The sequence below is a fragment of the Scomber japonicus genome, chromosome 22 (assembly GCF_027409825.1).
Source record: "Scomber japonicus isolate fScoJap1 chromosome 22, fScoJap1.pri, whole genome shotgun sequence".
NCBI classification, from domain to species: domain Eukaryota; kingdom Metazoa; phylum Chordata; class Actinopteri; order Scombriformes; family Scombridae; genus Scomber; species Scomber japonicus.
In genome coordinates, this window is record NC_070599.1 from 5546309 (window position 1) to 5571618 (window position 25310).

At 40.4% G+C, this 25310-nt stretch overlaps 1 protein-coding gene across 1 annotated transcript in view; it reads left to right on the forward strand.

Annotated features, from left to right (window-relative positions):
• The first annotated feature begins 19611 nt into the window (after positions 1 to 19611).
• afap1 (actin filament associated protein 1) overlaps positions 19612 to 25310 on the forward strand; it is a 65713-nt gene continuing 60014 nt past the window's right edge. Inside the window, exon 1 of the mRNA XM_053343300.1 lies at positions 19612 to 19709. Coding sequence (XP_053199275.1) covers positions 19673 to 19709 — 37 coding nt within the window. The 5' untranslated portion in view covers positions 19612 to 19672. The remainder of the gene's footprint in view (positions 19710 to 25310) is intronic.

Genomic DNA, 25310 nt, shown 5'->3' on the forward strand with positions numbered 1-25310 from the left:
TCAGTCTCTGGAACAGGTTAGTGTGTTTGTACTGAATCTCAGGATTGTCATGAAAATTTATTTCCTTTCTTGATATTTATAAATTTTATTGACCTGTGTGGGGAAATTTCACTTCTGTATTCGACCACTGTCCAATCAGTGGATATGGAGTTGCAATGTAACACAGAGAGCCTATTAATCATTCCAATGGCAATACAATTTCTTTAATACCATATTCATGTGTATTTTATTGTGTGGCATGGAAATCAGATTACCCAGAACCACATTTTTAATATTCTTAGAGTCTTACCAGTAGTGGAGTTAAAAGTGTCAAACTGGTCCTGAGGTTGTGGCTAGACTATTGGAAAGGTTGTAGAGTCATTGAAGTCAAAGGGTTTCTCTCTTTGGGAAAATGAACATATTCAGCATCTTCAATGGCAATCTGCAATTTAAAATATGAGATATCTTAATGCTGGAGGAATGTGATCAAAATAGAAAAGGCTGTACATTACATTATGAGATTCCTCTAAGTTTTGATATTATCTGTAAGTCTGATGGTGGCACAAAAAGCCTCGGAGTCACTAAACCCACATTAGGATTAATCCTCTGTGGATGATACATTTCATAGCGACTGACTGACTAAAGTGAACAGACCAACATTGCCATTATTAAGTCCAAGTTTGTTGACTTGTTCATGTTTTAAAAGTTATACAATGCAACTTCCGAGACTCGAAATATCATAATCTTTCTCTAAAATTAGAAGATGGATTGATTGACTACTGTTGCCTTACTATTGTTGTTTATCACCATTACCTTATTTGGCAAATGCTAGCTGATATTAGCAAACTTAGGATAGATATTCCTGTACAGTCGTGATTCTTTGTGTGACTGTTCCATTACGTTTTGGCATTTAGCACTGTTATTGTCAGTTGTATCCATAGTGGTTACACTGGGTCAATCTAGGATTCGCATTATTGTATATAGATATATTGTGCTGCATATTAGTTATATAACAAGTGGTACCAGTCACTATTATTTGTGAGGTTTTTACAATTGTCTCATTTTTACAATATTCTTCGCACGAAAAAGGGTCAAAATAGAAGAGTGGTTGTAAATGTTTCCCAATTCTTTCCAACATTACTTAATTCCATTACAATGTGAGTGATATTATTAAAGCTGAAAGCTGAACTTGAATAATTACCAGTGTTAGAAATATTCAGTTGCATGTATGAACTCTTGAGACCTGTTCCCAGACTGGAAACGCAGCTGGGATTTGGCTAAATACTGGTTGACTGGATAGAGCCTGCTCTGACCACTTAGGAGCCAATGGTGTGTGGTGCTGCCTGCTCACACGCACACACACACACACACACACACACACACACACACAGATGCACTCTGGTTGGTTACAAGCTGAATAAGCCCTTCGTGTTAAGTTTCCTACCTGCATGCCAAACAACCATCAGCCAGCATGGCGGGTGACTGAGATCTGTTTGTGAGCTTGTGTGAGTTTCATGTGCAACTCCAAACACACACAAAAGCACACACACAAAGATGGATTCCAGCAACCGTCGAAACTATAAATACCATATGACAGTAAGCTGAAGCAGCCGTTGATTCGTACAGGATGATGAAACATCCTCTGCTCTCCAGGCTCTGTCTGTCCCACCTCCTCCACCCTCCGTCTTCCTTTTGGATTCAGTGGAAGAGATGAAGTCATTTCATTTCATTCCATCCCCGGGATCACCCACCACATTGCTAGAGCATATGGCTTTTATATAGTGCTGGTTTGACTGTGTGCATGGTGCATACCAATGCCTCCTTGCTGTACTGTAAAAAAAAATGTCTCCAACTGAATTCTATGAGAAAACTATGAGTTTTCAGTGGTGTTTAATATATTTAATCTAAGTAAACCACTTTACTATCAAGAACACAACTCTTCATTTAAGAAAGGTAGTTGATTAACACAAAAAATAAATGGAATCTTAATCCACCGACAGATTTCTCACTTCATTAAACTAATATGAGTTTATTTCATTGGGTGTTAACAGCTGTAGATTGCATCTATTTGGCCACAGCATTTAGTTATTCCCATCCAAATGTATCTGTGCAAACACACAAGCATGCACAGGAAACTGCAGCCAAGGTGTTATTTTGTCTGTCCTGGCACCCATCTGTTGATCCAGTACAGAGCTTGTGTGTATTATTGTGTGTATCTGGAGTGTCTTGTACTGTCAGGACCAGGTAAACATACTATAAGGCACCTGGGTGAAAATGAACTGTGGGTCTCTATTGATACCCTATACCCTTTTTTCTCTCCAACGAAAGACAAATGTATTTTATTAAACCTAACATTAATCCTAATCACATTTTTTTAACCAAGGACCCCTTTAGAAGGTGGGACCACAAGATCACAGTTGGTAATAGTGCAGCTGTTGCTTTAAGAATCTTTATTGGCCACTTGGGGGCAGTGGAAACAAGCCGTAAACCAAACACGGACATACCATAATATTTTAGGTTGATACTTGTCAGCAAGCCATTGCCTATTTAAAATTCAAGCAGGTAGGGAGCTAGATTCATTATAAAATAGACATCTGTTAAAGTGTTGAAAGGATATCTGTCAGTTATTAGTCTTTTTGCAAGCCGGGAACAACAAACTTGTATCTGGAAATGTTTATCTACAACATGCCATAGTAGAGATGAGTAATGTATGCGGTGAACTGGTTCAGTAATGCAAGTTACATAACAAAGCTCAGTCATATTGCCTAACAGTTGCCATCATATGGTGTTGGTCATACCAAGTGAACATATATCAAGTAAGACTGTAGCAGCAAAACCCCTGAATGTACTGAAGTGAACAATGAGGCGTTTTATTACTGATGAATTCAACTTGTCATCCGGAAGAAGAAGAATGTGTCATTTCCTCTTTTAAAAATGACTAAAAATGACTATACTGACTATAAAGGTTTGTTTTAATGCCTCCACTTCCTTTATTCCAGCCTTCATTAGATGAGCTCCACATTACATTCAGCAGCTGAATGGTGTACTTTATTCAGTCTGGATTCAAAATGAATTTCTGGTTACAAACCTGTATATACTGTATATTCAATATATCCTGTAAGTTACACAATGTATAACTTTCCTGAAAAACAGAAAATATGCTTAATAAGAGGGTTTTTTTTCATAAGCCCCACCTTGGATCCATCCAGCCCCTCCTACCCCTGATCCCATCCTCCTTCATCCAGCCTTCTTTCCAGCACCCAGTCATCCTTCACTGAACCATATGGCCTTTCACTAGTCATGGTGAGTGTGTGTGTCTGAGTAGTTACAAGACAATAACACATCTGCTCCTGTTTGTAATGGCCATCAGCTTTTTATTGTTTTACGTGTGTGTCTGTTTGGGTTGGCTGCGTTAAAGATGTATGAGCAAGTGGACAAACAGTCTGTCAAATAGACATCAGGGGTGGAGGACCATATTCACATCAAGAACATAAAACAAGGAATACTTTAGGAGCATTGGGTGTCACCCAATGGTTGTGGAGAAAAAAATTATGAACATATTTTAGACTAGGGGATGGTTTTTACATTACCTGTAACAGTGATATAATCTGCCTCAGAATAGGTTTTATTTGTTTGTTATTGTTTGTTGAGTCAGTGTGTGCTGATTGGACACACACACATTGCCACATTATCATCATTGATCAAGCAGATAAAGTCAGTTTTGCTAGCTTTCACATGGAACGACTATGAAGTGATGGCTTCTTAGACAAAAGTACTCTATCCAGCTCAAGTCTTGAGCCAACAGGAGGTGTCTCAACGTGGGTCACCCAAAAGTCAAACACTAGTACCTTCAACTGAGAAACGCACGGTGCCGGCGGTTCTAACAGAGGCCCAACCTTTACTTGAATAGCCCAAAACTAATATCCATGTATTATATGTTCAGAAGTACTTGCACATGAAAGCTTAAAACAAGTTAAACTTAAGAGACATTTGGAAAAGAAGCAAACCTCTCACATCAACAAGCCCTTAGAGCCAAAAGACAGTGGTGAGCAAGTGCTCTAAAGTTACTGCGAGGGCGCTGGCAGCTTAATATGAAGTGGCATATCTGGTGGCTCAATCGAAAAAGCCCCATGCTACTGCTGAGAGCCTCATCCGCCCAGCAGCCATTGCAATGACAAGAGGTATGCATGGGGAGAAAATAGCTTGCTCACTTGAGACTATTCTGATGTCAAATGACACAATGGGGTGGTGCATTCATGAGATGGCAAACAACATTCAAAACCAGCTTATGGACAGAGTAAATTGGAAGATTGTCAGAGCAAATGGACAAATTGACAGATGTGTCAGGTGATGTGAAGCTGGTTGTATTTGTAAGCTACAGCTATGAGGGAAAAATGTATGAGGATATGTTGTTTTGCACGTCACTGGAGGACTGGACAGTAAAATGCACCAGTTGGGAAAAGTGTGTCTGAGTTCAGGGGACAAGAAAAGGACTAAAAGGCAGTGTTTTGGATGTCGCTCCGTGAAACTTTCCCACTGCATTATCCACAGAGAGGCCCTAGCTTGAAAGAACCTCAAGCCAGGACTCTGCGGTGTTCTCCATGAAATCCTGGCCAGTGGAAACCAGACTGTTTGCCACACTCTGCCATGAAATGGGATCAGACCATGAATCACTACTGTTTTACACAGAAGTCAGATGGCTTTCTCGCGGTTAAGTATTGATCACACTGTTTGAACTGTGTGAAGAGGTCCAAACCTTAATATCAGATTTCGTTTCTTCCATTGCTACGATCTGACTGACCTGAAGTGGGTTCCTAGCCTTACATTGTTGGCAGGCATTGTTGACAAACTGAACTGTCTAAATATGTCCCTCCAAAGGCCCAAATACAAATGCCTTTCTGACAAGGTAACAGCATTTAAAACGCTGGAGAGACAGGCCATGGGAATTGAGGTTTAGTGTTAATATATTCTCTGAACTCGCAGTCATCAGAAGCTTGCTTAACAGTTTCAACACTTCCCAAAAGATGACACACCAGAGAGATATGACTGGATACGCCATACGCTGTTGGACCTCTCTTCTGACTGACATTACAGACTCCTTTCGCATCATGCATACCGGAAGACTTCTGGCTGTCAGTGACTGTGGGATACTCAGTACTGTCAATAGCTGCAATGGATGTACTTATTCCTTTGGAACTACATATGTGAAAACACATTTTCTACACTGACATTCATGAAGGACAAATACAGGTAATGGTTTATCAGAGTTGAAGATGATCTTTGTATTGTGGTCCCCAGCTTAAAACCAAGAATAGTTGCTTTGTTCAGATGAGTGGCTTCGGTTTTTTTGTTTGCTTCATTATTCCATGTGTTCTTTTGTAGTTTCTATGTCTTCAGTATTCTACAGTTTAAAAAATGTCTAAAAAAAAGAAGAAAGAAAAACCCTTGAATGAGTAGATGTGACTGGTATAGTCAGAATGAGAAACAGTAGTCACCCCGACTGCATAAGCAAATCACATATGAAGACAAATCTACAAACATTGTGGGCAGTAAGCTACCGAGACAAAATGCAGTGTTCTAACTTTGTTGGCCATCATCAGTCAGTAATCAGTGTGTTGTGTACAGTCGGAAATGGAGTAAGAATGGTCTGATTGCACGCACACACAAACACAACGTCACTGAATGGGGTGACTAGAGGGTCAATCAGTGCGGTAATGAAGGAGGCTTGTTTAAATTTCCTGTGTGCTGATTGATAACAGCTTGCTTTATATGGACCCAAGATTAGACACACACAAGCACACACACACACATACACACCCTCATGCCAGGGCTTTAAAGAGGAGGGACCCCTCTGCTGCCTTAACCTGAGACATTTCCATACCGTCTGTTTTCATCATTAGCTCAGGTGAAATTCAACAAGCTATGCAATGATTTGTTACAGCAATTCAACTTGTATCATGACAGCTACCAACCATGATTTACTTTGAAGGGTGACTTCAGGGTGAGGAGTTCCTTTCAGTCAGGTGCTAAGAAACAATTTTGAGGGGAGTGTTGAGGGTTAAAGGTCACTTGAAGTTGATAGGTGTTAGTTTGAAGTTCTTGTGAGGGTACAGAGAGGTATTGAGGAGGGAGGGAGAGGCGCTAAAGGGTGCTTTGACAGGTAAAGTAGAGGTTTAGGGTGTTTTAAGGTAGAGTTTAGAGTTACAAGGAATTTTTTAGGGGTGGTGGTTGAGAGATGTAGGAGGGAATATTTCAAGGCTCGGGGGAGTTTTGAGGTGAAGTTAAAGGGCTTTTTGAAAATGAAGCCGTAGTTTTAGAGCTATTTAGTTGGGGAGAATGGAAGGTCAAGGTTAGTTGAGGGAGAATTAAGGCTATTTTGAAAGGGGTTATGGTTATTTTTCTGTCTCTCTGTGTCTGATTATTTACTAGGATAGTCGAGATGTCGTGCCATACTAACCCTAACCCTAACCCTACAAGCATGAGGGTAAAGGGTGCAGACTGGTGCAAAGTTTTGTGTCTTTGTATTTTTAAAGCGTGTCAAAAGGGGGTTTAAGAGCAATTCTGAGAGCTATTATGGGTGAAAGGATAGTTTCTCTGTCGTAAAAAGCAGAAAAAATCCCAGTGGGAGAACAGAGACTGGAGCCAGTGACCTTTGACCACTTTGACCTGAAACAGGCACACTTCCGACATCAACGCTTGACCTCTGTACACTTACTCGTAGCACCAACTCCAACTGTGTGGGGAGTGTGGGTGTTTACATGAATGTGTGTGAAGCCGTCTCATGGAGAGCACAGTCAATGAAGTATAGTTTTAAACAGGAAACAAACAACATTCAAGTTAAATGTGATGTGCTGTCATTTCCACCCATAGAGGGGGAGATGATTGATGTGAATGGCAGACAAAAGAGGATGGAAACTGAATGTCAAACTGCACTTGTTAAATGTCTCTCTTTTCAGCAGGCTGACATCCATCTCTCCTCACATTCCCATTCCCCGTTTGATCAGGTAATTGTTTTCAATGTAAGGCCCCTTACCGTCACCTTGTAATTACTGGTGGATGGCACGCAGGCCTGTCATGTCAACCTGTCGGTGCATTGCTTGAGTTTTTTTATAACCCTCACTATCTGACGGGAAGAGACAGACAGTGGAAAGAAAGTTGGCTCCTGACAGTGTCATTAGGGTTGTGGGTTGTTTTCAAGTATCTATCTCTGGTATGGGAAGAGAACTTCATGCCCAACTTGAAGTCAATCCGCCTAGTTAACATAACTTTACTTGCATACCATATAACAGGTATGCTAATAAACATGCCATGTAACATTTAGTGCCTTGCAACGTAATATGCACTTCAACAATAACTTTATTGTGTGTATACATTATTCAGGTGTGAATGTGTTGTCACGGCAGTGTTGTGAGTGCTTCAACAAACTGAACAGACATAGCCTGTATATAAATATGGATGTTGTGAAATGCGATGTAACCTGTTGGTTTGCACTGGAGCCAGTTTGAAGCCCAGAGTTGCAGCTTATGGTTGGCACCATCTTTTCCATTCCTTTCAAATAAGGTGTACATTGTGACTACTGTACCTTGGACCCAAGCAAACGCTAGCTTACTTGGAACACCTAGCACTGTACTGTTTGACTTACATTACCTACCTTAGCTAAATTGAGCTGAAAAGGTATCGTTAGCAAGTAACATTAAACTTAGTGAAATATTGTGACAATAGTCTGAGAAAGAGCAGCAGGAGAGACAAATGTCAATCACAGCTGTCAATCAACACCCACACAGCAGGCAACAACGCTACTTTAAATATTCAAATCTTCTTAACCAATCAATAATTTCCAGAATGAACATTAGCACAATTATTAGAGGGTCTGTATTTAGAGATTGAGACCAGTTGACACTTTTTCAATGGGAATCAGTTGGCGCATCTAGTGGCCATTGGTGGTATTGCACCTCAACGTACCTCTACTCTGGCTTCAACCTCAAGCTGCGTTAGTTAGTTGATTTACAGTTAAATAGGAGGATTAAGAAGAAGTTGATGGTTACAACATAGCTAATGGGCTTCGACGGCTTCATCCACTTTGGACTCCTTGGCTCAGTGTTCTTTCAAAAGTCATCACTACCAAGAAGTGCAATTGATTTCAATGGGGGAAAAAGAAAACAAAAATACAAAATCATATACTTGACAAGCATGAAAGTTGGAACCATGCAAATTATTTAAAGAAACAATCCTGACTCAAGGTCTACTCACCAGCTTATTCCAGAGCAGATGGCGCTTATCTCTGATGGAGATTGATTTGTTGCAAGTTGAGTAGCTGTTATGATTTCATCCAGGGAACTTTGAAGATTTTTATTCCTGATACTATACAGTATGATAATCAGAGATGAACTGTCTTTTAATATCAAGGAAATAAATGTGTGACCACAAGGTATGGCATGGCACACTGCATCTATCTCCAGACTCAAACCAAACTTAAAAGATCTCTTCCAACCTCACTTAAACTGCTTGAATAGATCAAGAAGGTGGCAGCTACAAAGGCCAGAAACTGACTAAAGAGTAAACCAAACAAATGGAGTGTAAAACTCTTTGTGTTGGCTGACTGAGGTGATGGCTACACTTCAAATTTCTCAATTTACTGGTACAAGTCAACATTTCCAGCTGGAACTGGACGGACAAAACAACTTTGCAGACATTGCTTCCATCTGTTCTGTGATCATTTCTACACCCAGCCGATGGCTTTTAGACAAAATGACAACCAAGAGGATTTCATGTAAAAATATTAAGATTAATTGTCTTTTCCAACAGTAAGAAGTTATTAGTAATAGCAGTCACAAAGGTTTAGACTTTTATTTGGCTAAGTCTGGTGGTTTAATGCCACAGGTCCCCATCAATTCTCCAAGAAAGTCCGGAAAGTGAGTAAGAAAAGGATGTTTACTCTTTGTGAAAAGGAAAGTTTAAAGATGAGTCAAATGAAACTAAACTTTGGCTTCAACTATGATAATTATTTTGATTACTCATAGATCTACTCATTTCTCTACTCATATCTACTCATGTCTCGATTACTTTCCAGTTACTTTTGTCCAACCATTATATTAGCCATAATGTATATTAGCAATTTCACAATGATATAAAACAGTGTAGAGTAGCACATCTTTACAGTTTACAAGCTATAACCAAAGGTTATTGGTTATTTCCGCTTGACAAATGACTTGTGTAACTGATTAATTGTTTCAGCTTTAACCAAACCATCAATAACAAACTGTTATATCATATTCATGTAACTTGGAACTAATACAGACACTGACACACCTTGTTTTCCTGGCTCAGCATGAGAAGATAATTGTGCCACTGCTTTAGCTTCAACCCCTTTACTGGTAAAAAAAATCTTCATATATCCTATTTTTCCTAACACTGACTATGTGGGCTAGCATTTAGTATAGTAACCCCAAATTCACAGAGCCCTGTCAGCCAGTAAGTAAGTATTTCCAAGTTTTCTCCTGACCCTCACCGATTGGTCTTGCCTCTGTCTTCTTCACTGAAGACAACTACAAACTGACCAAAGTGGAGAATTATTCTAAAGGTAGAAGAAAAAATCTTCCGGTCTACAGCCCCGAAGGCCCAAGCCTGGCGACGCCCATGGAACTCACTTCCTGTAAAAGGACCTGGTTCCATTCTTGACTTAATTCCTCTTACCGGTCTGCCAGCATCTTGTTCAGTTTGGACCCAGTCCACAGCTCCATATGCTGCTGCGCTCTGACAGAGACAGACGTATCAAATTATGCAACAGCCTTGCTTTCAGAGAGAAAGACCCCCGACTCCCAAACTGCCCTGCAGCCAGACATCAGCCACATACAGATGCTTACTTTAAATCGTTGATCCCCTGTCTACCTACATTGCAAAGTTGGTAGTTTCCTCCCTCACCAAAAGCAGGATTCATGTCAGGAACAATAGATTCCATTTCATTAAAAAGACTCTATTCCACTGTACAGTATGTCTAAATATGCTACGTTTGCTTACAATGTTCATGTTTGACATCCATGATGAGTATTTGATACTTAAATGATCGATTTTGTGTGGAATAACACTTTAACGTTCCTTGCAAATCAGATTATGTTCCTACAGTTACAAAATGCTCTCATAAGTTGCAGTGACCCTCTCCAATGAATGAGAAGTATTCACATCATGTGTTTCTATAATGTTCATCCTAATAAAGAAAGAAAATGTGTATAAAACTGAGATGTACACAACACACTACATGTGTGCCAAAGCATGTTGGCACTAGATGAAAAGTGAGGAGATCAAAGTTATTACAGTGTATCCTTCTGGGAACCATGAGTATTTGTACCAAATTTTGTTCCAGTCCATCAAGTTGATGTTGAGATACTGTAATGTTGGGCTGCTGGTGGTGCCACAGGAAAAGTCAGAGGATCAAACAAAGTAACTTGAATGTATCCTCTGGGGACCATGAACATTGTTTGGTGGATTTAATGACAGTCCATGTAATAGTTGCTGTGATACATGTAGAATCAGAGATGATGAGTTTTACACAGTGAACAGCTGATGTAGTAAAATAACATATTGGTATTTTAATTATAACAACTTAATCCCAAGTAGATCATAGAGACAGTTTTTCAAGTTAGACCATATAAATGATAGTTTGTCTATTTGCTTGTTTTTCTCAACTGCATCTTATGGTCATTATCAGCGGATGGAGTTTGCTCAGTTGTCAAGGTTATGGCTCTGTTGCTATCATGTGACATGACCTCAGAGCAAACTCACTCGAGTTAAGATTTGTTTGTCTGCCATAAATATTCTAGGTGCACTTATTTAGCTATCCCCCGAGCTTTTGACTGTATCCCACAATTTCTTCCGTGAATGGAAAAGGCTGGAAAAGTGGATATTGCACTTAGAATACTTGATGATATAGTATGTGTCACCAATGTGGTGAAAAAAATCTCCACACTCGTGTTTTTTAAGTACTTTCCTATCTGTGATGACACATTATGTAATAGTCTTCCCCTTCAAAATAAAGGTGCCCTGACAGAAATTCAGAAATGTATAGCTGCATCTCTGACAGTGGTGATGTAGTGCACATACCAAACCATAATGCACTTCTACAGGCACAGACATACAGTATGTAACATATAGACATGGTTACAGTTATAAGCAGTCACACTCAAGCCCTCCTGCACACGCACACACACAGACACAGACACACACACACACACACACACACACACACACACACACACACACACACACACACACACACGCAGAGCTCATCTTTGGTGAAGATGGTGATGTTAATGATGATGGGACTTTCAGACCTGGACATTAGAGCTGGCTCGCTTCTCAACAGTGACGCACTACGACTTTAGATTTATAATAGCTTGACGTCAGCATCCCTCATAGACTTCCCAGTAGGAAAGGAAAGCCTGCAGCATGCGTGTGTGTGTGTGTGTGTGTGTGTGTGTGTGTTTGTGTGTGTGTGTGTGTGTGTGAGTGTGTGAATTAATACCATTTACACTGCTATCCCGGTGATTTGAAGCCCAGTTGAGACTCACCCTGCATCTCTCTGTTTGGTTACCAAGTGTTTCTGAGCCTGTGGGCTGTATGGTACTAACTTAATGTGAAACATCTGGATATTGTAATGGCACTCACATGCACATGCAGCACATAATAAAAGATATAAACAGTATGTATGGACAGATGCAAATACGCATTCTGCAAACTAAACCAGCTGCAAAAATCTACATGTCATATTTTTCCCTCCACAGGGAGCAAGATCAGACAACACCTGTATTTCATGCCACGTGCGTGCAGAGTACATTAGTAGGCTATATTACACACAAATGGAGAAGTGTAGGGGGATATCTCCTCATCCTCCTAATTGGTTTTACTGGATGGCGTGTGCAGATTCCATCCCATATGGAAAATAGGCACGAGCCAGATTTAAAAAACACGCACACACACACACACACACACACACACACACACACACACATACGCACACACACGCACACACACACACACACACACACACACACACACACACACACACACACACACACTACTAAATGATCGTGCCTGCTACTGGATGTGTTAAGAGAACAGCACAGTGTGTTTGATGGTGGAGCTGATACACTGCAGTCTGTTGTAACACAGCCAGCAGGAGGTCTGGGATCCAAAGGAATTCCTCCTCTCCTCACCCACATTCCAGCTTGATGGTTTTTAAAGTGGCTCAACTTTTGGGGGGGAATGTGCAGCATTTGGTGCGATTGCGGCGACAGATTTATTTTTATGACACGTAATGTTGGGGTTGCGAAAAAATAAGATCATGACCACACACATAACGTTGGCTAATTACACATGTTGCTCTCTAAACATTTAGAAGAAACACATCTTCACCCAGTATGTTATAAAAACTAGACTTGCTTTGTTGTTTTTGTTTCTTACGGTTAGGTTTAGGTTAGGTGCACTAATCAATATTTTTATATTAATAATTGATCAAATGATGTTACATGTAGAGATGAACCCACAGAGTATAATCACCACCTGTGCAGTTCCCTTTAGCTTTTTAGCATCTTTCTATTAAGGCCCACAACTGTACTGTTTCGGTTCAGTCACACGGTTAGCAACTAGCTGGTGAACATAGTGGAGCATTTAGCAGCTAAAGAACCACATGTTTTTCTCAGGAGTTGATAAATGAGACTAAAACAAAGTTGAAAGTCGAGTGAATATCTGACTTATTTTGCCATGTGGTTGGAAAAAGCGAGAGTCTGCTAGATGTGTACACAGGCATGTGTTTGTTAACACTGTGCTAGCAAACACCATAGCAACTTAATGTGGCTATAATGTCTCAAACATTTTTAAGCAAAAATGGAGAACAAAACAAAGTTGAAAGTAGAGTGAATATTTGACTTATTTTGTGGCTGGAAAAAGTGAGAGTCTGCTAGATGTGTACACGGGCAAATGTTTGCTAACACTCTGCTTGTCAGCAATAGCAACTTAGCATGGCTATAATGTCTCAAAGATGTGTAGTAGCTAGTATTGCTAGCACTAGCATTCTCAGCTTTGTTGTTACATTTGCTGGCAAAAGGTCTTTTCAATCTCTCACACGCTAGCTGCTACATAGCCTAGCTGTAAATATCTAAATGTTTGAGCAATTCATACACATATGGAGTGAATTAAACTCCAGATGAACATATCCTTGATGTTAAATCCAGTCCCCTTATTACAGTTTGTACCGTGACAGTTTGACATCACATGTGTTTTTTTGTCTCTCGACAGTCTGCAGGGGACAGTCACCACTGGACCCCAAAGTCACCCATTTTTAACCGACAAATAATGTTTTTTGATGTCTTTGCTTTTATTTTTATAGTCACATCATGTTTAATATGTGCATATAATGCTTTAAAAACAACACTTATAGCAAACCGCATCCTCAGAATAAAGCTCGGTAATGACCTCAGACGTTACATTGTATGTAGCACTCAGCTCTGATGTTTTTGCCTCTGAGGAAACAGAGCTGTCAACACTTCTGATGATGGAATACACTCCTCATTCTACTCAGTTTGAAAGGTTGTATCCTGTAAAGCATTCTCTCTTGCTTTGGCTTTGACTCTGATGACCTTTGCATCCTCAGACGGTTGCCAGGTTGGGTGAAAATGACAACCTTCGTCGCCAAGACAGCCAGTCAATCTCCTCTCTTCATCTTTTAGGTGTTGAAAGTTGCTAAAGTTGCCAGGTCAGGTCAACACTAACCCCCCCCCCCCACACACACACACACACACACACCCTCTTGGGGAAGCAGGGACTCAAATAGGAATGAGGGGAATGAGTTATAGTCGTTTGTTTTCACATATGAACACAAATGCAATCAAATCCAGAGTAGATCCTCCCTTTTGAATCCACCCTGTTTTGCTTGACAGAGAAATATGTGTGTCTGAGTGTGTATATATATATATGTGTGTGTGTGTGTGTGTGCAGGGGGGGTACATCTCGCTGCGTGCTGAGAGGTGCACAGGTTGGCTGCTGTTTTGACAGGCGTGCCTTGAATACCAGCCTTTTTCTGGGAAGGGGGAAACACACCGAATCAAAACAGGCTGTCTAGCACACAGCCATGCCTTCTCATTGCCTTTTGTGCGTGTGTGTGTTTCTGACTCGGATACACACACACGTGCTTGGTAAGGGAGGCTCAGGCCACTCTGCCAACCTGTTACCCCTGGTAACACTGGGGAGATACCAGACCCTTGGTCCTGTGTAGGTTTCTCCATCCTTCAGACAAATGTTCTTTCTAACATGCACGCACATTTCTTTCAAACTGAATTTGGTCTTGCTCTATTTAGTCTCCTCTGCTGTTTCTGTTTTCTCTCTGCTCTCCCAGACACCATACAGGACAGATAGGACAAAGATAAAGGGCAGTTACAACACGCTTCTTCACTTATATCACAAAGAATGAGTTCTAATTGTTTCTTGCAGATAGAATACAGACTGTAAATACTTGTAGCTATTTAGATATCATCAACCTCCTGTTGCCTCTTGTCTCTGCATATTTATGATTTGGCCTCGGGATGAGCTATAATTTTATATTAAAGACAAGACATTTTAAATACCCGTCTTTGCATCAATTTGTGCTGCTGAGTTTGAGCCTGAACACACACTTTCATTTCTTTTAAAGTATCTGCTCTTGCTCAATCTTGCTCTGTTGAGTCTTTTTCTTCTGTTTGTGTTTAGAATTTGTTTCTGCTTTCTTTCTTCACTCCCCAAGACAGGACAGCAGACACAGGCTTGTTAGCGAAAAAGGTTTAATTCTTTACTTATTCCCAGTTTTCATTTTCTTTGTTACTCTTCCAAAACCAAGCCATCATGATACATGATCGTCTTGCTGGAGGACATCTCTCGTTCTTCAGAGGAATTAGTATCTTGACTTTGTCCAGAATGACAGTTTGGCTCCTTCTGTTGTATTGAGCATGTTTGATAATTGTGAGGACACCCCCAGATGAGGTCATGGGTCACAAGGAGGTTCAGTTAAACAGGGGCACACCCAACCTCCTTACAACAAGGCTCAGTATGTTCCTAATGACTTGTGGATTCTGAGAACCTTTCTTGATCATGGCCACCCCATCATCTACTGGAAACTGGGCCAATTTGGAAAAATCAGCCAATCTTCTTATTGATATCTGAATCAGTCAGTCAGTCAGTCACTCGCTGTAGAAGTGTTTGTCAGTTTGATGTCACCCTGCATCTCTGGTTTCCCATCAGCCCCTGAGAGTGCCACCCTCCACCAGTGGCTGACCACGCTGCTGGGACAAGGCTTGCCTTGTCTCAAACCCAAACTATGTGTCTTAATTCAATAAAGCAAACTGAAACGGGGGGGTGGGTTGAGAAATGTATTTATTCCAAGTCAGTCTCCTAACATGTGACTGCGTGTTTGTCACTTTTTAGGGGTCCAAAAATAGTTGTTTTGCAGTTGATTTAAAGGGTTTCAGCTGATGATCTTGAAAGTCTTTGCTCAGGATTTGTGTCACCGGCGATGATGTCATGTATGTTATGGGGAAAATATAGGTTAACACGAGGGCAAAGAATGAGTGAGATGCAGGATTCAGTGATGAAGCCAAGGTTTCATTTCAGGGTGGGTCCAAAGCAGATGAAGTTATTTTACAACAATGGAAACTGTTGATTTTCTTTCATTTTTATCCTCCAAATCATGAAGAAAATCCCCTGACGGCATGGGTGGGATTTAAGTATTAAGATCCTTTTATTTAAATAAAAGTATCAATACCACAGTGTAAATTTACTGAGTCACAACAACAAGGCCTGTGTTCAAAATGTAATGTGCAACAGAAGTGTCTAGTTTTCCGATACTGTACTGTACTATACTGCACACACACACAAACACACACTTCAAATTATCACCTATCTCTTGACAAAATAAGCATGACTTTACTTGGGTTTACTTTGCCTTTCTTGAAAACAAGAAAAAGTAAAACACACCTCTAGAAGGGGAAAGGTGTTATTAATACCAATGAAACCTAAGGATGTTTCATTGCCAGCTTTTAAGGTGGACCACGACATGTGTGTATGTGTGTGTCTGCTCAGTGGGGTGTCTGAATAACATGACAGGTTGATGGCTGACCGGGGTAGCAAAGGCTCCAAGTTATTACAGTATCTCAATCTCTATTAGATTTAATCTCAGTTAGGGGGCCAAACACTGATGTCAGTGTTGACTTTTATACAGCAGAGCCAGGCTGACAGTATCCAGTATGAGATTTCACTGGGATCACACACACATATTACAGCATAGCAGAGTTCTTCATTCAAGTCTGACACACACACACACACACACACACACACACAACCAAACACAGATTTAAATGAAGAATATGCTGAGAGTTACAAAACACATGCTTTTCCGCTAAAACCCATCCATCCTTTCATCGGTCATCATTTCAGCACGCCCATGCTCACTGCACACTCCCTCTCCATCATCATATCTCACCCTGATAAGAGTCCTCATCGCTCAAGCATAGATCCTCCTGCTGGATTTCTCCAAGGTAATTAACTGCCTTTAGGGTCATCTGGCCTGCATGAGCAACACTGTGAGGAATGCCACCTTCCGCTGCCCATAAAAACACCCATAAACCCAACCTGCCTCTCCTGTTTGTCTGGCCTTGTTGATTCCAGACCCTTACTAAGTGAGTTTTAATCAAGATAAAATCTGGAGGGGTTTTTGGGGTTTGGATTAGCCCTCTGTTTGTTTTGACAGGCATGTCCGAAGCAATTGTCTCCGACAGCGGTCTTTGTGTGTGGCCCTTTTGTGGGCTTCCTCTTGTGCTGAACTTAAGGCTCTTTATGCTGATTAAATTGTTGGCTGCCATGCTGTGAGTGAAGACGAGTTTAAAAGCAGATAACTATTGTTCAGTGAATGCTCAAACACAACTTTAAAGCTGGTAAAAGGAAAGAGTTACATTCACAAACCTAACCCTAAGTCCAATAACCATTAATTAAAGCTGTACTTTTCATTTAATAGCAGATTTTACTGTGTTTAATGTGGAATGTTACTCATAGTGACACACCCATAAAGAATCACCTGACTCTGTAGTTCCCTTCAGCTTTAGGGAGCATTTAAACCTCTGTTAGCTTTGCTCAACCCTGTTTCCACCTGTTCTTAACAAATTAAGCTCTGATAAGGACACAGTACACCACCTCCCCAGCAACAAACAGCAAAGTTGAATATTGGTGGAGAATTTAGCAGCTAAAAAGCCAGATATTTTTTCTGGTGGAGACCAAAACTGAGCTCAAAGTAGAGTGAACACTTGACTTATTTTGCCATGTGGTTGGAAAAGGTCTGCTAGATGTGTACACAGGCTAACACTCTGTTGTCATAAACATTCAGACTACAGTACTAACTACTGTTCACACCTAGAAATGGACAATGTTGGGACTTATGTTAAAGGAACTTTGACATAATTGTTACTCTAGCTAACACCTGCTAACTGGCTAAATCTGCTAACTGTTGCTTAGCTTGCTTGCATAGGAGGCAACAGGCATGTGATTGGCTGAAAGGTGAGAGGGCTGGGGGTTACATTAGTGTGTCAATTATAAAATAAAAACTTTTTGATAAAGGATGTTTTGATATAAAGATTTGTACTAGGAAATAAAATGATATCGAATAAAACACATCATGATCATACGAATCATATTCCATCATCACAACACTCAAAAAAAATATCCTAAATAATATTCATTACACCCACAATGTATATTTTACAGTTGTTTTATGTTTTTTCCCCCATAACTATTAATGCATTTAATATTGAACACTTTGGGCTTCCATATTCTTATAACAAGAGAATGAAATATGACAAAAAAGGTCACTCAGAAGATGTTGTTTGATTTATACTTTCTATACACTTACTGGCCCTAAACTGGACTTTTTCATGAGGATGATGCAGTAGGACAGTAAAAAGCTGTGCAGTCCAGAGTTGTGTTACCCTGCAACATACCACCGAAAATCCATGATTCATTGATTATGAGAAGTCTCTAAAGTGACTAAAATATACTCTCACTATATTCACCTCTGAGTACCACACATACACACACACGCACACATTCCCTACAGTGCTATAGTTACAGGAACATTATGGTGATTATCCTTCAGGGAAATACACTTTAACAACCTCTGCCATTCTGCGGCTCTCCTTGAACTGGTGGAACTGAAAGGTGAGCCGAGACATTATTCTTTCTCTCCGCACTGTTCCCTCCCTCAGTCTCATGTTCCTGACTGAAAAAGTGCAGTCGTGAAAAAAAAGAAAGAAAGAAAAAGAAAAGAAAAGCAAAACACAGCATTGGGTAGCCTCAGTCTGACTCACCCTCTTCCTCCTCCTCTTCTGGTGGCAGATGGGATATTGAACTCAGACTGCTGTTGCTTGCCCCTAGGGATGGATTGGGGAGGGGGGGGGGGTTAGCAGCTTATGGTAACGGAGTGTAATTAGGGAGGCTAGCCTCTCTCGCTCTCTCTCTTTTCTTTTTTCATTGTTTGTGTCCTTCTCTCTTGTATTTGGCTTAAACTCCATAAGAGAGACATTTAAGGAGAGCAAGAGTGAACTTCACTGTGTAAATCATCACAATTGCAACCAATGGCAAGGAAGGCCTTTATATATAAGCAGCAGGAGGACAAGACAATAACATTACTTTCTATTGCTTTTGAAATTATTATTTGATTATATTCCAGATATTTCTTTATACTTTGCTGTGTGTGTGTGTTTCACACTCTGAATCTACACTACCAGCCACAAGTTTGTATGCAACCACACATTTCTTCTTTATTTTACTGCTTTCTACACTATCAAAACTATGAAATGAATTCATATGATTAAAAATGGTCATATTTTTAAAATGAGCATTAATAAACTGAGTGCTGCTTGTGACTCTGCAGGCAGAGGAGGAGGAGGTAGAGGAGGGACTGGATAAGAAAAAGAGAAGGAAAATGGTGCCTTCAAGTGCACTTCTGTAAATCTCAATTGCACCTTTGTGCATTTATATGCTTGAGTTGAATATAGCCTGTAACAAAGTGGGCTGACTGCGTGTTTTCATGAAAAGAATGAATAAGAGGAAATGGAAATTGCACAGAATATAATTATAGTGTTTTTCTAGTGCACTATTTTAATTTTACTGTTTTAATCACATATTAAAAGGCTATAATTTTGGCAATAATTATATTTTATACTACGTATTAATTGTACTCTACATATTTTTGATAGAGTTTGCTAAAGCCTGGTGTAGTAATAAAACAGAAAAACATAAAATGACTAAGAAAAAACGCATCTCTGACAGGCGAAGCGTTAATTCCGATTATCTTTAAACGCAGCACAACGATCCAGGCAGGCAGTTTGCGGGACAGAGAGAGAGTGTGATAGAGAGACATTAGGAGAAGCAGAGGGGAGGAGGAAAGTGGTGAAAGGAAGGAGGAGGAGGAGAAAAGATCCGGAGGAGGAAAAAAAAAAAGATTTGAAAGGCAAAGAGAGACGTTTGAGTGGCCGGCTCTGTAGAAAAGGAATAAGCGGAGGTTGAAACAGGAGGCACGAACGGCACAAAGTCTGCGTGTGTGGGGATTTTAGTCGCTGCTGCCGGGGAGCCGCTGGGCACACTGCGCGCTTCGTTGGGCGGATTAGATGAGTGAGACTTCACGATGAGGAGCGACCCTGTATTATTCACTTCCAGCAGGGGTGAGTGCCTCAACCTGGGGACTGTTTCTCTGACCCATAAAACCACTGCACAGCTCCTCTTATTCCTCTTTGCAGATTAAAGTGACTTTATCGCGCTTTATTGCCACATAGCAATATCTATATGAAACACATGGAGCTTGATACGTTCATGATCTGCTTGTATTTACAGTTTGCAGTAACTGTTATGGTTTTATTTATTTTTTCAATAGCATTCAGCAGTATATATTACAGCTTGATTACTGCACTTAAAGTTATGTTTTTTTTAATGTTTTAAAGTCTCTAAAGTAATAGTCTTTAGTCAAAATGAATTTTGCGGAGGAAGTTGTGATTTGAAACTTTTACTATAACATTTCCCAGCTTTATTATTTATTTGACAGCCTTGCTCTGATTTGCAATATTGTATGTCTGCAGCGCACACGCGCGGGCACGCACGTAGGCACACGCACGCGCTGAGATCTCTCCAAGTAGGTTGTTTAAATCAGTGCTTCTCCAACCTTTTCATTTCTTTTTCCTAAATTGACACAAAGTAAATCACGGACCCCTCATCTGATAAGACTTTTGCAACTCATGACCCAATTAGTCACGCATTCTGTCACTGTTTTACTTATGGATGCAACTATGATGACAATAACTTATTGTATGTTTTGTTGGAGCCTCTAAAACCTCCTCAAGGACCCCTGGGGGTCTTGGAGAACCACTGATGATTTAGAGCTCATCTATGCTTTTTTCACAATAGGTTCATAGAATAGCACACTGTCATTTTATTGATCAGAAATGTGAAGATTCTGTGTTTCAGAGCAATGTTTAAAAAATGTTAAACAGCAGTTTCTCTTAGAGTGGGAGGGTGAGAAGGAAGGAGACACAGAGGAGAGACTGGAGAGACAGTTGGCTGCTGACAGTGTCATTAGGGTTGTGGTCAGTTGTCAAATGTCTATGTAGTATGAACTTCATGCCAAACTCCATTCAATCATCTGGTCATTTAATGTGGCTTTACTTGCATGTCCCCATAAATGTGACGCAAGATATTTTGCGACTTCTGTTTTCAGGAGTTCAGACCTTGACCCTTTTCAGATGTAGTTCACGCTGCTCATTACTGCGACCTACCGCAGTGGAATTTGGTGGAATGATCACAGGATTAACAGGAGAGCTACATAAACTTGACTGGAATGAGTAGACCTCCATGCTTAATGAATTATACGCACATGTATTATTCTTTTCTCTCTAAATTGTTATTGAAGTTGTATCCTGGCGTACTTACTGAAGTCCTATTGTGCAGCAACTGACTTTAAAAGAGTGTGTAGAGGGTGTTAACATGAACTTGTTTAGCTGTTATTTCAGTTCTTTCTTTTCTTGCAATGTGACCTTAAAAAAACTAGCCTGGTTTTTATTACCTCATTGTTGCTAGACAACAGATCCAGATACATCAACAGCACATATTATGTTGCAGGCTTCACTGAAACAGAAAATAAGGGGTGAGGATTGCTCTTAAATATTACTGTCAATACTACTAAGAAAGACTTCCACCAGCTAAATGAACTGCAGTCTTTACAGTACAGTTTTGTTTGGCCTGCAGGGTATAAACATGAGGTTTGGTCCATGTCCCCATATGGCCTAGAATGGAATTTACACAAATTCTGACATTGCACTTACAATATTAGCTCTGTTTAGACTTACATTTTAATGACATTAGGTGAATTGAACTGTTAAATAGTGTCAAACCTATGTAGATTACATATGGTACAGTTTTAAATGTCCATAATAAGATCATAGGTCATTCATCTATCAACTAAAGCTCTATTAAGAGAAGTAATTTGAAGTATCACTTTTCAACCACTTTGCTTATTTTCTATCAGATTTCCCAGTTCAACTAAAGCTGCCACAGTGCCCAGTCAGATATTACACAGTCCAGGTCAACATTGGGGTAACACCACCAAACCTAACCCTGCACCCAGAGGTTTCCCAACATGATCTTGGAATGACAACACAAATGCCGTATCCCTGTATCTCTAGTTCCTCCTGCTTGTAGCGGTGAATGGAGTCCTACAATAACAGGACCTCTACTGGCAGCTGCAGGGTATCAGGTAGCCCGCCGGCGCTTCTCTGCCCGGCATTTGGTGAGGTTCTGACAGACATCCATTGTGTAGTAGCGGTTGTAATCACAACTCGGTGGTGCATGAGAGTGTAGCAGATCATGTTTTGGCTTGGGATTTGGACGGGGGTTTAGCAAATGTGAGTTTAAGACAGCCAATATGATGGTATGTAGTCGATGGTAAACATAGCTAGTTTACCCAGTTAATGCTCTTGGCTGACATGTTTTCTAAGAGCTGCAGTTATAAGAAGCAGGAGAGTGCTTTTTAGGGGAAAAGCCATTACTTAATGCTTGACTCAGTTTTTATTAGTATATTGTTGGTAGCTTGCCTTGTAGTGATCGAGGCTTGAAGTTATAGTTTTGGGAGGTCTTGTACTCACTGCTTATTACTACTCAGTGTTTTAGAGTTTGAAGCAGCAATCACAGCATATCATTTATCATGTCCATGCTCAACAATAACCACTGAATGCTCATGAATTCATGCCTAGCAGGCTGAAAAAAACAGAAGCATTTATCAGACACATATTAACCAAAGCTGACAGTAATATTGATAGTGATTGTTCTGATCCAAGTCAGTTGAGATGAAAGCCTTCATGTAGACAAAGTATCACATTTACAATAAATATGGAATCAAAGTGTACCCTATCCATCATACTTTAACATTGATGTATATATGATACAGTTTTACTGCATGTCGGCCTTGGAGTACTGTTAAGATAGTTTGCAGTTGGTTAACAGTCCAAATTTACATGTCAAAAAGTTAAATGAAGTAGATCTCTATAAGAAAGGTCCACTCAAATTAATTGAGTAATTGAGATCCAAAATGCAATGTGTACTGGCCTAATAGACCCTAGTCTGCTTTCTTTCCCTGTTGACTCGTGCTGAGGGTTGATTTTGGGGGAAACACAGCAAGTTATTTTGGCAGAGTCAAGGGTCCCTTTCAGCAAGCCCTTGTTCAAGAACTCACCCACTTATTGGGTGCAGTGTTTTGGGGGCAAAAAATGCACAAGTGTTAAAGTGTTTATTGCCACTTATTACTGCAGCTTTCCTCACGGAAACCCTGAGTCAACGAGCAATTAATTGGGGTGTGTGAGATGTGGGCAGAATGGGTGCATGGTGTCACTGTTCTGGCCCACTTGGCCCATTTGGTTCTGCTTTAGAGTTGGGGGTCGCTTTCGATATCCGCCTTGTTCACAAGGACAGTTCGCCCAATGATGATTGAAGTTTAAAAGCTTTCATGTGTCAGATGCAGGAGCCCCTCCTTTTTGGTGGCGGGGGGAAGATGTATCCCAGAAGTAGAGAGGAAAGATGAGGAGAAATGAGTTTGTAATCTCTCCCTCCTTCCCTCCAAAGCCGGTCTGTCAGTAAGCTGGCATGCGGGAACAGAGACTTTAATTTCGGGCTGACTAATCATAGCCATCCCGGCCTTCCCATGTGTCAGTATGCATCTGGAAAAACACGAGAAGGATGGGGATCTTAGGCCAAACTCGAGAATTCAGAAGATCCCGATGCATGCCAAGTAGCACAGTTTCATATGGCTTAAACACTCCTGGCAACCAGCCTACTGATTTAACATCATCAACCAAGCATTTATCTTTGGACTCCTGCCTCAAAATCTAAAACTAACAGTTGAAACAGTCCTATTTATTCTTGGCATTGATGGTTAACCTGGTAATTTAGGTCCATTAAGAGGGGATCATTTTTGATGAGCCTCACCAGGCATCTTTAATAGGCTTATTGTCGTAATAGGATGAGCCTGTTAGCTTGTTAGCTTGTCTGTCTGTCTTGGACAAAGCTTTTAGGATTACAAGACCAAAGCTACATTGGTGGCATGCCATGATGGAGGGGGGTGTAGTGTAGCCAATGCAGTGGAGATGATACAGAGTGTGTGGGGGGTTGCCAGAGCTTAAGGGAGGTCCTCCTATCAAGACAACAACAACAACAGTGGAAGGGCTAAGGAATTAGTTCGGACAAATGGACGCTGTCGTGAGCACATAATGGTTGCATGCGTATTCCATGTGTTTACATGAGTGGTGTTTGGATCTGCCTGTCTAGCCCGTTGTCATTTAGCCACATATGCTTATGCTCACACAGATGCCAATATGGGTGTGTCTAGTTCTGGGGGTATACAGTGGTCTGGTACTGTAGGCGGTATATAATGGGGTTGATAGATGAAAAGGCTTGGAGCTGTCAGTCACAGTTAGCCCTCTTTGAGCATCTAAACCTAAGATGGTACTGGCATAAAACCAGATGACAGAGTTGAATCACTTATATTCTGTCAAAGGGAAGATTGTCACGTCCCTGTTGCTCTTGGGCTTTCCCAAATGTGTATACCCTTTAATAGATTGGGGTTATATGCATTGCTTTGTAAACCTACCAAAAAGTTAGTTAGTTAGTTAGTGTTGGTCATTGCTATCACTATCTAGAAAGCAAATTTTCTAGATTCAGCAACTTTTTAGACCCCCTTTGTTATGTTTTGGCCAAATATTCGCTTTCTTTTGAAGAGAGCTGCTTTGGCATTATGTATTGACTATCCTTACACATTTTCATAGGCCTGTCACGATACACTGTAACATTTATGCAAATAGGTCCATGACCTCATCTAGCAACCTTTATTGACTTTTTGAGTAGGGTTTACTTTCCACTGACAAAAGTTATCATGCATGATACTCTTTGTTCCCGTCTTATAAACTCAGTTTGATGGTTTCACGATGAAATCATCCCATGTTTGTATAAAAATGGCAACGAAAACGGCTAAATCTGGCGCCAAGTTTGGACTTCTAAGTAAACTTTATTGATGCAGCAGTTTTTCGAAAGAGAGTACTTCATGGCTTCAACAAACCGTTGTCAATTTGAAAAAAATATATCCAAGAGCCTCAGGGAATTTCTTCTAAGTTGTTTGTTTGACCAATAGTACAAAACCAATCTACAACAACAATTTAGATAGATAATTTAGTGCAATTTACAACAACATTAACACCAAAAATGCCAGAATGCTTTTCTGTTGATTGTCTAATCAGTAATTGATTAAAAGTGATTTATGAATGGAAGAAAATAAAGTAAGGAAAAAGAAAGTATAGCCTCAGTGTGGCTGAACAGATTAATAGTAGGGATGCACTGATCTGACTATATATCTCCCATCTCGGATATCTCACATCAGGGTACCTGCAGAAACCAAATACTGATCCAGTAATAGGGGGGTTCCTTTTGAAAATCTGAATACCACACTACATGGAACTCATTGGGATCATTTTTATGTAAAGTAATATGAGGTCAGGGATTGGTGCTAAAAAAGTGAATTGATGATTGGCTGTGAGTTGTACCTGATAGCAGTAATGACACTGTAGAACAAACTGTTTTTGGAGTGGATCAAATCAACTCTGTAAAGTCAGTATCAGCCCGGAATCTATTTAGCATAACAGATCAGTTCTTCCACAGTTTACGATACCTCCTGCTTATATCTTGGTTGGGTTTGTGTATCATCTGTGGATAAATGAATGTTCCTATGACGG